Raw genomic sequence first — 14,994 nt, 5'->3', positions numbered from 1 at the left:
TTTAAAGTATATAAATAATACTTCTAAAGTATAACTCAGAAGTACCCAAGTTGCCAAAATGCTACAACAGAATCTCAGTAGGTTAATATATATTTTTCAGGGCCCCCCGTCCCACCGGTGACAGTACGGGTCAGTGAGCGGTCCGCGGTCATCACCCATTTCACCATCTTGTTTAATTTCAACTGCAGCTGGTTCAGTGATGCTAATGGGGCCATTCGTTTCTTCTCAGTAATCATCACAGAGTCTAATGGTAGCAGTCATTTTAATGTCAATTTTCCCTGAATTTGAATTTATGCAATCTATTAATTATCCATGATTATGTAAGAAACCAAATCCAGTCTCATTTAAATTTCATTTACAGGTGTTGATAATGTACTGCCGGAGCAGAGCCATCCTCTGCCATCTTATCTGGACTACAGACAAAACCAATCCATCAAAACATACCAGACAGGCTACTTTCACAGCCGGTGTGCAGAGGGATCTGACAGCAAGATCCGTGTTTTTGAGATAAACCTCGGAGCAGGGATGAAACGTTTGGGGGGAGCTTGCAAATGGGATCCAGAATCTATCCAGCATGGAACGCATCTTTGTGACGGGCCGCTCAAGCCCAGAACATCATATCGGTACTGCTGAATTGTTTTATATACTATTTGTTGTGGTTTATGTCTTACATTTAAGGCTGTAAACTGTAAAGTGTTTATTAATCTCATCTTAAATGTGTTAGTACAATTTTTTTTATCTTTGCTTTAAAAAAAATTACAATGTGGCGTAACAAGTTGGTTATTTAGCATTAAATCGCTAATCATTTTTTTTTTGTGTGAATATCACTTCTGAACTGTCATAATTTACTCACCATCATACTTTCATTCTTCTGTGGAACACCAGAAAAGATGTTTAGCAAAATGTTCATGGAGCACTTTTTTTGTAGAGTTAAAGTGAATAGTGATGGGTCCTATAAAATTCTAAAAATGATCAAAAAGTGATTTAAATGTTATATAACTGACATTTGTCCCCATTCACATTCAGCGCATGTGTAACCCCTATAGTCCTACTCGCCCCGCTTCAAGCTGGACTTGGACTGGTGTCTCCAGCATGGGAGGCGGGTACGCTAACAAGGACGCTAAAGATCAGCCTCTAGCATAAGTCGCTAGTACATGATTTTTCAAAACACTGGGCTGTTAGTAAAACACATTTAATTGAGTTAATGCCTAAATAATTTATTTTAATACAAATAAATAATATAAAACAATTTAACCTTATTAATATAATTTCATTTCATCTATTATTGTCTCTCTATATTTTAATGTTATAATCAAGTAATGATTCATAAAAAAAAAAAAAAAAAAAAACTAGAACCAGCCTGAAATAAACGTTAAAGCAGAAAGAAAGTTGCAAACTGCATCTCTCGTTCAAACTCACTGTCTCAGTCTTCTTCACATTTGTTTTTGGGATGTGCACATCGGATGTACGCTTGAAATCAGAGTGCATTGTGGGTATAAACGAGTGAACAAATGTAGAGTATGAAGTTGTTTGCTTAATCAGACATCACTACAAAATGGCCGTCACCTGATATAGTGCACTATATAGTGCACATAGAGCAGTTTCGGACACAGGTCTTGTGTTTCATGTGTTCACTGTCTGGTATTGTCCTTTGTTGGTTCTCAATTCTGCTACCTGGTTCTCTCTTGTTAGGTTTATATTTTGATTGTTATTGTTAATATTTAAATAAAGTTCACATGCACTAGGATACTGCCTTCACTCATCTCTGAGAGCACTCAGCGTTACACCCGAAAGCCATGGATTTCTATTCAAATGACTGCATTTTGCTAAGTAAGTTGCAACAGTAAATGTGACTGCAATTTAAGAGCAGCCTGAACATTCTGCTTAACATCACCTTTAATGTTCCACAGAAGAAAGAAAGTCACAGGTCTTGAACAAGATGAGGATGGGTTAATGATGACAGAATTCTAATTTTTAGCTAAAATAATTGTTTAAATTTCAATTCAGGCAGGTTTAAGATCATGTAATTCTAAATGTATTCACACTTTACTATCTCAGATTAAGTGTTCGTGCCTTCACTCAACTGTTTGATGAAGAAAACAGAGAATTTGCACTTCCCCTTTACACCGACACTTACCTCTCCCTCCCACTATTAACTCTATCAGGTAAGACACTGTTATCTTTATTTATATATGTGTTTTTTAGTGTTTAGAATTGACAGCACAGTTAAGTTGAGGGTTGCTGAGAAAAGAACATGACACAGGCCAGACTCACACCAGGTTCCCATGTGTACTACCATTGTGTAACAACTCCAACTTATTTTTAATTTTTAATTAAATAGTGAAATTTTTGTCATTTATGTTTTTGTCACTCAGCACCACGAAATGGCCTCACAGGAGGAATCACGGCTGCTACATTTCTAGTCGCTATGGTGCTCGCTGTGACTGCCTTACTGATTTACAGAAAGAGGGCTCACAAAATGTGAGTACACACACACACACACGCACGCACGCACGCACACACGCACGCACACACACACACACACACACACACACACACACACACACACACACACACACTTGTTTTAACCCATCTTGTTTGTTACTGTGCTGATGAGTATTTGTGTCTGTGTGTTTTAAGAGCTGTGCAGGAAAGTCCAGTGATGAAAATGTGTATGTGGAAGGCCTTGCCTACCTCACAGATGTGCTCAGGCATAAGGAGGTACCAAAATACTATTGTTTATATTAATGATTTATTATTATAAGCATTAATGTTATTGATTATGAATTGTCTCGATTATGTACTAGCCCAGTCCAAGCAGCCCACTTTGAGTCCCATCTTGCTAAACTGCAAGCTGATTCCAGTTACCTTCTATCTGAAGAGTTTGAGGTAATACACTGCATATAATCAAACACTAAATATTAAAGTCTATCAAAGCAGTAATGCTACAATAGCAGACTTGGCTTTTGGCTTGCTTATTTGGAGACATTAAAATTGAATTTAATATTCAACAATAATATTGATCTGCCTGCACTGACACCATTATATGAGAACTGAACTGAGCTGGACGATGACATCACGGTTTTATCCAGAGCGGCTATATAATGAACTAAATTAATAACTTTTTACAACAAAAATGAAACATCACTGAACTTACTTAAGCTGGACTGTGACACAATTTTCTTCTGGAAACAAACTTTGTTGCATTATTTTTCTGTTATCTCTGTAAAGCTGCTTTGAAACAAACTGTATTGTAAAAAGTGCTATATAATTAATGTGACTTGATTTGACTTGAAAGCCCAGTCAAGTCATCATTCCATAAAAAATCTACATTTTTTATTAGCAAATAAGCTGAAATGTACAGCCAACTCCAGAATTATTGGCACCCTTGTTAAATATGAGCAAAGGCGGCTGTGCAAATAAATCTGCATTGTTTTTATCTTTCATTCCAAAAATTCACAAAATTATAACCTTTCATTGAAGTTAAACAATTGAAAGTGGTGTTTTTCTCCAATGCATGTTGGCCACAAATATTGGCACCCCTAGAAATTATTATGAGTAAGTTATCTCTGAAGTATATTCCCATTCATATTTAAGTTTTTTATTTTCTTTTAATTGTCCAGCCATGATTTCCTGTTCCACAGGAGTATAAATATGAGGAAACACAAAGGCCAAATTCCCTTAATCATTCATCACAATGAGTAAAACCAAAGAATATAGTTCTGATTTGCAGCAAAAGATTATTGAGCCTCACTGTAAGAAAATAGAAGCATTGAAAATCCCATTTCCCATTTTCACCGTCAGGGCAATAATTAAGAAGTTCCAAATCCAATCAACTAAAGATGTTACAAATCTGCCTGGAAGAGGACTTGTGTCTATATCGTCCTAATGCACGTTGAGGAGGATATTTTGAGTGGCCAAAGACTCTCCAAGGATCACAGCTGGAGAATTGCAGAGATTTGTTGAGTCTTGGGGTCAGAAAGCCTAAACAAATTTATCAAACAACCCCAACATCACCACGTTTTTTGGGAGGGTTCCAAAAAAAAAATATTCTCTTCGTTCATCCAATAACAAACTCCAGCATATTCAGTTGTCAGACACAACTGGGCTGCATTCCAGTCCACTCTTAGACACGCACTTGCGAACTTCCCTTAGCACTTCCCCTCGAGGGAATCCTTGCCGCCATTTTGAAGTGCGTTCCACTTCGTGAAGTGGACGAGGGAAGTTTATATGGACAGACCCTTGTTCCCTCGATTTTAACCGAGGGAGCGAGTCTACTTCATATGTACACTTCAGGCACCTATATGTCCAGTACGATGCAGTAAGATTGTGACGTCACCACAGATCTCATCTAATCACCACCACAACAAACAACTCTATTATATATTAATTATATATTTTTAAATTTAATACACCCCAAACACACCTATATACATTTGGATGCAGTATTAAACAAATTCTAAATTCCCAATTTAGCCCATTGCAGTTTCCGCTAGTAGTGGGCACTCATGCAACGTAAGCAATGACGTACATCCAAGTGAACGAGACAGAGGGAAGTTAGCGAGTGAAGGGCATGACAATTTTGGACTGGAACGCAGCCCTGGAACTTCAAAAGGGACCTGGTTCTATGGTCAGATGAAACTAAAAAAAGAGCTTTTTGGCAGCAGTCCCACCAGATGAATTTGGTGCAAACAGGGATAAAAAGTACCCACAGTTAAATATACCGCTGGATCTTTAATGTTGTGGGAGGTCCTGGACATCAGATACATGTCTGATAAGATTATATCATGGATTCTAGCAAATACCAACAGATGATAAATCAAAACCTGACCACTTCTGCTTGAAATCTTATAATGGGCTGTTGTTGGATCTTCCATCAGGACAATGATCCACAACAAACATCAAAATCAACACAAAAATGTGTCACTGAGTACAAAAAGAAGCTTCAGCCATGACCATACCAGTCCCTGACCTGAACCCTATAGAAAATGAGTGGGTTGAACTGAAGAGAAGAAGCACCAACATGGAGCTGGGAATCTGAAGGATCTGGAGAGATTTTCTATGAAGGAATGGTCTCTGATCTCTTGTCAGGAAAAACTCATTTGGCATTATAGAAGAAGACTCAGAGCGGTTATCTTGGGGAAAGGATGTTGCTATAATTGGGTGCCAATAATTGTGGCCAACATGAATTCGAGAAAAATATTTATTTCATAATGAGATTTCCCCCCACTTTGAATTGTTTTACTTCAATGATAGGTTTGAATTTTGTAAATTTTTTAAAAGAAAGATCAAAAGGATAAACAATGTAGATTTATTTTTAAAGCCCCCTTTGATCATATTTAACAAGGGAGCCAATAATTCTTGAGTTGACTGTATATATAATTTGGATGTGTTTTACATCAATCTTTACCCAATGTTAAAAAGGGCCTAAAGGAGTTGGGACGGACCCAAACTCAGAGTGCTGCTCGTCTACTTGGGAACCGAAGCAAAAATCGATACAACAATATACTTCCCTGTAAGTAGAGACATATGACATTGTCATAAAAATACATTCTGAGTATATTAGACTTACCATGATATCGCAATTTTCACACTGATGTAGTATAGGCGTTCAAATCGATTATATCAGTATTTGCGCTGGTTGGACGCGAAGTGGTCCTGTGGGGGTCATTTTCGCTGTGCAGTTGCCTACACAATAACGCAAAGCATACTTATTCCAATTTTTTTTTTTTTTTTTTTTTATTGTAGCTAAATTTTCAGAGGAAGATGTAAAAATTAATCAAAATAAATTATTAAATGTATTAAAATTATTAAATGTATTAATAAATTATTAAATGCATTAAAATTCTATGTATACACACGTCACTTCACAACATTTTATTTAAGGCTATTAAATACATTATTATATTTATATAGGAACTATTGTTGTTAATATTATGTATTTATTGTGTATTTAGCTTTTGTGTGATATCATGGCATGTAAGCTTCATTCAAAATACTATATTTGTACCTTTCAAAAATGTTCTATTATTTAATACCGGTATCATCCTTCATATGAGTAAAACTGCTAGAGCATATACTGTGGCAAACCTAGAGTATATTTCGTAGTTCTTTACAATGTGTGCTCAAATTAAACAAGAACTATCAGTAGTTTAGTCCCTTTTCTCATTAACCACTTTAATGATTAATTGGCAGACGACTCAACGCGTGTAAGACTGTCTTGCTTGAAGGACGACCCCTGCTCAGACTACATCAATGCTAACTACATACCTGTGAGTTGACTTATGTTTTTCATTTGATAGTTCATTGGCTACAAACTGTGTGGAATCATGAGTTGTGTGATTTAAGATTTAAATGTGGAGGTTCATGGAAGTTGTGGATTTTATACTATTACCTAGCAGTGACTATTTTTAATGTTTTTGAAAGAAATCTCTGATGCTCACCAATGCTGCATTTATTTGATAAAAAATATAGACAAAATATTATTTATATAATATATATAATATTATATGTATATTTTCTATTTTAATATACTTTAAAATATTATTTATTAATGTGATGCAAAGCTCAATTTTCATCAGCTATTACTCCAGTGTTCAGTGTCACATGATCCTTCAGAAATCATTCTAATATGCTGATTTATTTTTCGGTGTTGGAAACAGTTGTGCAGCTTAATATTTTTTTATAACCTGTTTTTTTTCAGGATTCTTTGATAAATAAAAAGTATTTTTTTTAAGAACAGAATTTATTTAAAATATTATTTTTTTGTAACAATATACACTACTCTTGGAATCAGTAGTTTTTTCTGATAAACTGATAAAAAGTGACAGTAAAGACTAATGTTGTTATTTTGAATAAAAGCTGTTCTTTTTTTTCTTTTAATATTAAGCAACACAACTGTTTCCAACATTATCAAGGCTATAAATGAGACAATGACATATCTCTTTTTTTTTTTTTTTTTTTTTTTACATTTGTATCATTAGATATTTGAGCAAGTTGAAATAATACTTTTTGAAAGTGTAATTCGTCAATTTCACTCAAAAAAATCATGTCGTCACTGCCGCACAATGAATTCTGGGGTAGACAAGGCCTTGAAAAATCCATCTGTTTGTATCCTTCATTTCACGGGAAAAGAAGGATGCATTTCGATGCCGCATTTGAAGGAGCCTTTGAGATTGGCACAGTCTTCGTCACGCCGCGGTGATGCAATCAGCCTTTGAAGGATGCAGCCTCTGAATTGGGACGCAGCAAATGTCAGCTTCTGGACCTTCAGCAAGCGCTCTATGTGAAATTGTCTCCACTGTATCTATTGTTTGTTTCATTTTCACTAACAATTTCTTAAAAAAAAAAAAAAAAATGTGTCCCCCATTCATGAACCTCAAAGCAGTCAACGGTCATTTTAGTCCATAGGCTCAAAAGTATTTCTGTATCTGTTTAACAGGGAAACAATTTCAGATGGGAGTATATTGCCACACAAGGGCCTCTCCCAGGTACCAAGGATGATTTCTGGCGTATGGTGTGGGAACAAAATGTTCACAGCCTTGTAATGGTAACCCAGTGTGTGGAGAGAGGCATGGTAAGTTTGTTTTTGTTTGTTTGTTTGTTTACTTTTATTGTACTCCTTAGCAGAAACTAGTTTTACAGCAGGGAGGTAACAGACATACAGATAATACATAATACACAACCCTAGTGAAAAAAACCTATACCAAAATGTTTTTGAAATACATTTATTTCATACCAAGTGTACTACAAATCTATTTACTTATTTACTGACATATCGCTGGAGACTTACTAATCTAAATATTATAATTAAACTTTATTTGGTGCACTTTATTGCACTATGCACATTTCTTAATATTAAGCCAAAAATGTGTTTTCATATCACTATTGGTAAGGATAGTATGATCACTATATAATATCAGTCTTTAAATGCAAGATATTTAAAGTGTACCTAAAGTATACTTGCAACAGTTACACTTTAGCACAATCAAATATACTTAAGTATATCTTTAGTTGGACCTCAGCACTACTTCCGGATAACTAAAGTCCATTAAGTATTTTGCAGACTTTAAGTATATCAATTTAATATAACAAAAGTACAATTGCAGGGTATTTATATTAAGTACATTGTAACACGGTATGTTGATAAGGGACACTATTTTTTGGCACTGGGACTATATTAGATTTCTTCCATTTTCTTGGGAGTTTTTATACCTTGAGAGAAAAATATGGTGAAAATTTCCACATGGCTGTTCTGCACTTTAACACCCTGCCTTCTTTTTTATCAGGAGCTGGACTTTTCTTTACATCTATATTTTGAAAAAGACATTTAACCATGTGAAGCTCAAAATGTTCACAATTACTATATCTTGTCCTCTGTTTAAATAAAACCTTAAATAATACTCATTCAATTCATCAGCCAAAATCAAATCCGAGTTAAAACCATCCAATTTCATCTTATTGGTATCCTTCCTCTCAATACCTGCCAATGTTTTAATTCTCATTCTCATTCTATCTAATCTTCAACCCTGTTTTTAACCTATCCTTCTTCATTTCTGCTCTCAGCATTTTACTGATCTCTCTCAATGTGTGTCCATCTGAAAACCTTTTTTTTTCTTTTTTTTGCTAAATCAATCCAGTCTTTGCACTCAAAACAAACTTGAACTCGTCCATCCAAACTTGAACTCTTATTTTCTTAACTTTCTCTCTATACAGGACTGACTTATAGTGAAGAGGCTTCTAGTACTATTTTTCTAGTGATGTGTGCTCATGTCATACTTTTGTGAATGTGTATGATTCAGGTGAAGTGTGATCGCTACTGGCCGATTGACAGTGAGCCTTTGTATTATGGTGACGTTGTGGTGCAACTGCTTTCTGAGAAGGTCCTCCCAGAGTGGACCATTCGAGACTTCAGGATATCATGTGTAAGTGTTAAATAATTGGATATATTATACAACAGAATTACAATTATTCATTACTTTTTCAAAAGTAAATTGTGAAAAAAATCTTCACTGTTTGTTTTTTGTACTGTTTGTCTATAGTAATTACGTGTGATGTAAAGTACAGTTGGATATATTGTACATATATCAACGTATACCAAGCATATACATCATCATTGCAATTGTATTTGCTGAGCTAAATTAAATTCATGCTGATTTAAATAAACTATTTGCATGACTGTATGACAGTTATGACAATGAAAATATGAGGAAATGGAAATGTGCTGAAAGGCAAATGATTGTTGTGGTCCTACAAATAGGTTTCATTTTCTTAAAGCACAACTTGGTAACTTTTTTAACTTAATAAAACTGTCTAGACATCATTTGGATGGTTAAACAACCTGTTCTGGTGATATTGGTGACTGTCCCCGCTCCCCCCAGCGTTCCCAGGCGGAAAACCAACCTTGCAACTTGGGGACTACTGTCCCGGCAAGATAGAAATTGGAAGTCTCGTGAGAAGCGAGAACGAGCGTGAAACACGAATTGCTTTACGGCAATTCGACATAAACACACACACATGTATGATGTATTACCAGATTACCCACCTCGGTAGACATAGCTCCACAAGATATAGTTTGCTTGCTCCCATCAAAACAAACGCACACGAGCAGTGGTAGAGAGGGGGAGGAGGCCACCGCAAGTGAGTTTTTTATGACCGTGTTGTGAAATATACGCCCCCCCACAGCTGTAGGGAAAACATGCGACAACAAAAGGGAAAATCAGCGAAGAAGTGACTAGAGTTCGCTAGAGTTGCTGAGTTCTGCTTTAATGCAAAATAGAATTTGGAAACACCCGTTTGGGAAACCTCTTTGGAAAGGAATTTTGTAATTTGGTATTTAGATGCCGTGAGTGGCATAGAAGCCCTTTTTAAGCATGTATGAGGACAGAAAGTGCATGACCGAATGACTATAAAATAGCAACAAGCAGTAGTTCTGAAATCTTTTTTTCAGGAGGGTCAGTTGAGATACCCCAGGATGGTGCGACAGTTCCATTACACCATTTGGCCAGATCATGGAGTACCAGAGACAACCCAATCGCTCATTCAGTTTGTGCGCATAGTCAGAGATTACATTGACAGGACAACCAGTCCTGGAGTCACTGCAGTACACTGCAGGTATCTGTGTGTCACCTCCTAAAAAAATGTAAAGGACATTTCAGACTGTTCACACTCAAAATCATATTTACAATAGATATATGTTTTCTTTCTCTCAGCGCTGGTGTGGGCCGAACTGGCACTTTCATTGTGCTGGATCGTGTTTTAAAGGAACTAGACAGGAAATGCACAGTGGACATTTACGGCTGTGTGTCTGATCTACGTCTGCATCGCTCATACATGGTACAAACTGAGGTATGAGTCTGTCACGATATCAGCAACATTTGAGCCAAACCTATCTGTCACAGGACAGATCACAGTCTACAGGCCCATTCATTCACACCAAGAACGATAACTAAAAAGATATTAGCATCCACACCAACAGATGATAATGTATGCTGCAATAAATGCACAAACTTTTTAAACACTGATTGGTGGATTCTGATTGGCTATCAATGAATTTATTGTTCATCAGCTAGAAAAAAAATTGCACTGATAGTGATCGTTATTATTATACAGGGTCCCCCCAGGTCCTTAAAAAGTCCTAAATTCAGTTTTAGTAAATTTAAGGCCACAAGTCTTCAAATCTTAAATTGTATAAGAAAACAGTACGCCAAAAGAGAAGTATGCCCAATGCATAGTATTTGAAAAACAGTAGTCGAAAAGTACACGGATGACCTACTACTTCCGCCGTTATTCTGAAGTGCGTATTCGATGGTCACTTTACTATCCCATGAGGCAACGGGAGAGGATTTGTAAATGGTAATGAAGCAACGCAACTGATGCTGATAGGTCACATAAAAATTACAATGTGGTGGATGAAATACATTGAATTTCATTCATACTACCCATGTTCATACTATATAGAACATACTTTTTTAAAGGTAAATTGAAATGTAGTAGCTACTCAGACAGTATGCAATTTCAGGCTGATTGTTTTGAGAGAGAAACTTCTTCAGGTTATTCAAGACCCCACTGTAAAATTATCCCAATTATTATATGGCTACTTTCCACATAAGTAAAAAACTATTTAACACAAAATATTAATTTGACTTTTTATAACCTCAAATGATACGCAGTACACACTTGAGTGGTCTTTTATCACTTGTAGCGGTTGTTATCATGGAATACCAGATGGCTAGATGGCTCGAAGAATCAGAATTATTGCAAGGAGCAGTGTAAAAATATAAATGAATGATGCATGGTTGAAATAAGCATGGGCAAGTTTGTGAAAGGAATGCCAGTGCCATGTAAATGTAAAGTAGATGATGAATCTACTTCTATTCCTGATTGTAAACTGATGCCCCGTTCTAATTCTGACATACTCCAAGCATTCGCACAACTTCTGATATAAAGGACAAATGGATTTGTAACGTCACTTTGTCACATCCAGTGTAGATAGGCATATATCGCCCTCGGGTTTTCCAGCACAGGCTCGGAGTAATTTCAACCTAGGGTTCTTTGCACCATGACCTCGAGCCAAACACCCCCCCAGAAGCTTTCCCCAAGAAGAAGGGTCAAGGTCATGGTGCAAAAGACGCTAGGTTGAAATTACTCCGAACCATCCCTTTAAGAGAGACTACAGAGTGTTTTGTGCCTAAAATATTAACTTCTGACAGTATGAACCTGAACAAGTTAAGATGGGGTGGGGGTGAAAATATTTTTATCTACAAAAGGGGGGACCAGCAGAAAAAGTTTGGGAACCACTGGTTTAATGCCTAATAAAGTAGTATTAATAAGCACAGCACTGCTGTGTTTACAGATGTAACCAGAAACCAATATATTTCTGCTATTTCATAGGTGCCATCTACTAGCAGAGAATTCATTTGCATTATCATTTAGTTGTTTTTGTTCAGGCCAATGTGAAAATTGGCCCATATTTTTGTGCAGCATACACATTCTTGCATCAATAATTGGTGGATCGACAAAAATGTGTCGATTTTGTATTGAGAAAGGGTCTGTTAGTGATTGTGATTTCGACTTAAGTAAAAGTTACACTATTTACGCCGTTAGATGATGGCAAAGTATCAGTAGCAAATACTTATATATTTAAAGGGACTGATGCAAGGTTGTAAGGACATTATTTTTACTTTAAACAACACCTTATAAGATGCAACTGACAAATGCAATGACTAGCACTGTTATGGGAATCCTCTTAAAGCTTATTGTATTATGAAGAGTAGATTATTATAAGAGAGACATATGACAAAGAAGAGTGTATTACCTACATCTTATATAGCATTTATTCTTCAAGTCAATATTAAGTGTTTATTTATATTTATATTCATAAAAAAAAAAATCTGTTTGAATGTCCACTGATATTTTTCTTAGTATTCTTTTAGCGGTTAATGAAGCAACTCATCGTTCTTACATTGCTAGCTCTAAAAGTGCCTAGAATTAGGCTTTGGCTCAACTTTTTAAACTAAACTTGAAACCTTGGCAGAAGGAAGTAGTTCCACATAAAAGAGGTTTTTTTTCTATTGTTTCTATTGTTTTTCTAGTCTATTGTTGTTTCGTGTTGTTTCTTGTTGTTGTATTAAAGCAATTTCACACATGTAGATATACAGTAGCTCTATATCAGCAAGGCTGTGATTGCCTCCGCATGGCCTAATCACAGCTGTGCTAATATAGCAATATCGCACTCCTACTCTTGTGATATTTCACATTTACAGTTTAAAATCATAAACGTTAGAAATAATCATTTATAATTTTGACTCATTCCTTTTCTAAAAACTGGTTTAGACTGAAATGCGAGTATTATCATTTTATAAAACTGTTGTACTAAAGTTGTAAAGTTGTTTAAATTGCATTTTTACAGCCATTTTACAGTTTAGAATGTTACCATAAACATTGCTCTACCTTGTTCATATGATATTATTTTTTTTTATTTGTGCAGGCCTTAAAAAAGGTATTAAAAATACCCTGGTTATAGTTGTAGTGTGGACTTCCCTATTCTCATTAAATTAGAACGATTATTAAAACTTTATAGTTATTGTTATAGTCATTGTCTTTGGTGTGAACGGGCCTTAAGACACTTGATTTCAGTCAGAAATCAATTTACTAATCGTGTATTTACTTACTGTAGTTAATGTTTTGCCTCTGTAGTTTAAATTAAATGTGTGAAAGGGTTTATAAGCACCCTAATATGCTGGGTTTGTCTTCTGCAGTGTCAGTATGCTTATATCCATCAGTGTGTGCGGGATGTTTTGAGGGCTCGTAAACTTTGCTGTGAACGAGATAACCCTCTTTTCCCCATCTACAACAACTTATTATAAACGTAAGTATTGTATGTGCCTGTGTTTCACTTAGACATTGTATGGATGCAGTTTTAAAGCACAAAACCATAAAATTTAAATAGCAAGACGAGTTTCAATCCCTCTCCTCCAGTCACTCAAATAAAACACCCTTTCATTTATTTGCAACACCCACTTCCAATCAATTCTCAAAGGACAAAATCTAGACACATGCTATTTTTTTTTTTCTTGTGTCATTAGTAATAAAGGGGAGGGAAGAACATTTTTATTTAAAAATTTGAGCATAGATGTCCTGTTCTTATGTATGTGTGTTTCTGAAAATTCCATGTATTTTTTTTTTTCCCCCAGAGAGTTTGTGTATACAGGATATCAGGAAGACTTTTCCCCTCATTGAACAAGAACAGAAGATAAGCTTTTGTATTTCATCAATGGTTTTAATAGCTGTGCATAACAAAGATATATGCTTTATTTTTATACTACTTTTTCATGACATACTGTACTGCACACTGTTTGTAATTATTTATGTTTTATGCTCATTTTGTTTAATAGATCGTATTTAGACTACTGGCATTTTCTGGAATTTAGTATTGATTTTCTTAAATGGGTCAATGACGTTACATGTCAATTCTGGTGTCCAAAGAATATTCATAATATAAAAAATATATGCATTTTTAAACACACTACATTAAATGTTGATTTCCCCTTCTTAATTACTCATGCGAGTATTCATTATAAATAATTAATCTTTAAGGAACTATTGAGCTCAAAAGTCCCAAATGTCATTCCGGGTAACTGTCCCAGCTTAAAATCTGAATACAAAAATATGACAGAAATGTAAAAAAAAAAAAAAAAAAAAAACATATATGAATAAAAGTATTTAAAATCTACTTGGGCAAAATTTGTGTTTATTTTTTCAGTGATACCTACAAATACAGTGATAATACTATGCTTGTTTACATTTTTATGACAGAAAGTAATAAATAGTCATAAAGGTCCAAATTGTGATTTATCTAATGTCATTTCTGGATAACAGACATCAATGACCATTTTGGACCATAATGCATTTTGGTATGTCATGTTCAACACAATCTCATGAAAATGCGTATCTATAGCACAAATTTTATTTATCAAGCAATTTATAGCTACGCAATTCTTTTTTTTTTTATGTGCATACAATACGCACTGTAAACCCCTTGGGTAGGAGTAGTGGTGTGGAGTATGTGCGTATTACATACCATAAAGTGCGTATCATATGCACGTAAAAACTCTTTTTTGCATATAAATTGCACAATAAATACAATTCGTGCTATAGATACTGTAGGGAACTTTTTCCTTCTTCAAAGCAGACCAGGAGACATTGGGATCGCGCTCAAACAGAAGTTATTCTTTATTGAAAACTTCGCTGTACGTGGCTGCAGTCATCCAACAATCTAAAGTACATAACTGCACATGGTATCTTATAGGCATTTTAGGAGGAGGGACTTTTGAAGGTGGAGACAAATTCAAACAAAGCATGTAAATGAGTATACAGGTTAAGGAACCCGCCCCGGACTCCAGCGTGTTACCAGTCTCAATCCAATCAGCATAACCATTCAAACGCATATGTGCTAATCTAATCAGCCTAACGATTCAACGTCTGGAGCTGGGA

General features: G+C 35.4%; 1 protein-coding gene across 1 annotated transcript in view; it reads left to right on the top strand.

Moving 5' to 3' along the window:
- ptprb (protein tyrosine phosphatase receptor type b) overlaps window positions 1-14,232 on the top strand; it is a 63,087-nt gene extending 48,855 nt beyond the window's left edge. Inside the window, exons 16-29 of the mRNA XM_081363552.1 lie at window positions 101-250; window positions 362-623; window positions 2,059-2,165; window positions 2,376-2,481; window positions 2,641-2,721; window positions 2,808-2,889; window positions 5,425-5,515; window positions 6,196-6,272; window positions 7,442-7,576; window positions 8,802-8,924; window positions 9,950-10,113; window positions 10,212-10,347; window positions 13,260-13,369; window positions 13,695-14,232. Coding sequence (XP_081219678.1) covers window positions 101-250; window positions 362-623; window positions 2,059-2,165; window positions 2,376-2,481; window positions 2,641-2,721; window positions 2,808-2,889; window positions 5,425-5,515; window positions 6,196-6,272; window positions 7,442-7,576; window positions 8,802-8,924; window positions 9,950-10,113; window positions 10,212-10,347; window positions 13,260-13,367 — 1,622 coding nt within the window. The 3' untranslated portion in view covers window positions 13,368-13,369; window positions 13,695-14,232. The remainder of the gene's footprint in view (window positions 1-100; window positions 251-361; window positions 624-2,058; window positions 2,166-2,375; window positions 2,482-2,640; window positions 2,722-2,807; window positions 2,890-5,424; window positions 5,516-6,195; window positions 6,273-7,441; window positions 7,577-8,801; window positions 8,925-9,949; window positions 10,114-10,211; window positions 10,348-13,259; window positions 13,370-13,694) is intronic.
- The last annotated feature ends 762 nt before the right edge of the window (window positions 14,233-14,994 follow it).

This window comes from Scardinius erythrophthalmus, assembly GCF_964197995.2.
Source record: "Scardinius erythrophthalmus genome assembly, chromosome: 4".
NCBI classification, from domain to species: Eukaryota; Metazoa; Chordata; class Actinopteri; order Cypriniformes; family Leuciscidae; genus Scardinius; species Scardinius erythrophthalmus.
Note: the sequence above shows the minus strand (reverse complement) of the source record. Positions and strands in the feature narration are given on the sequence as shown.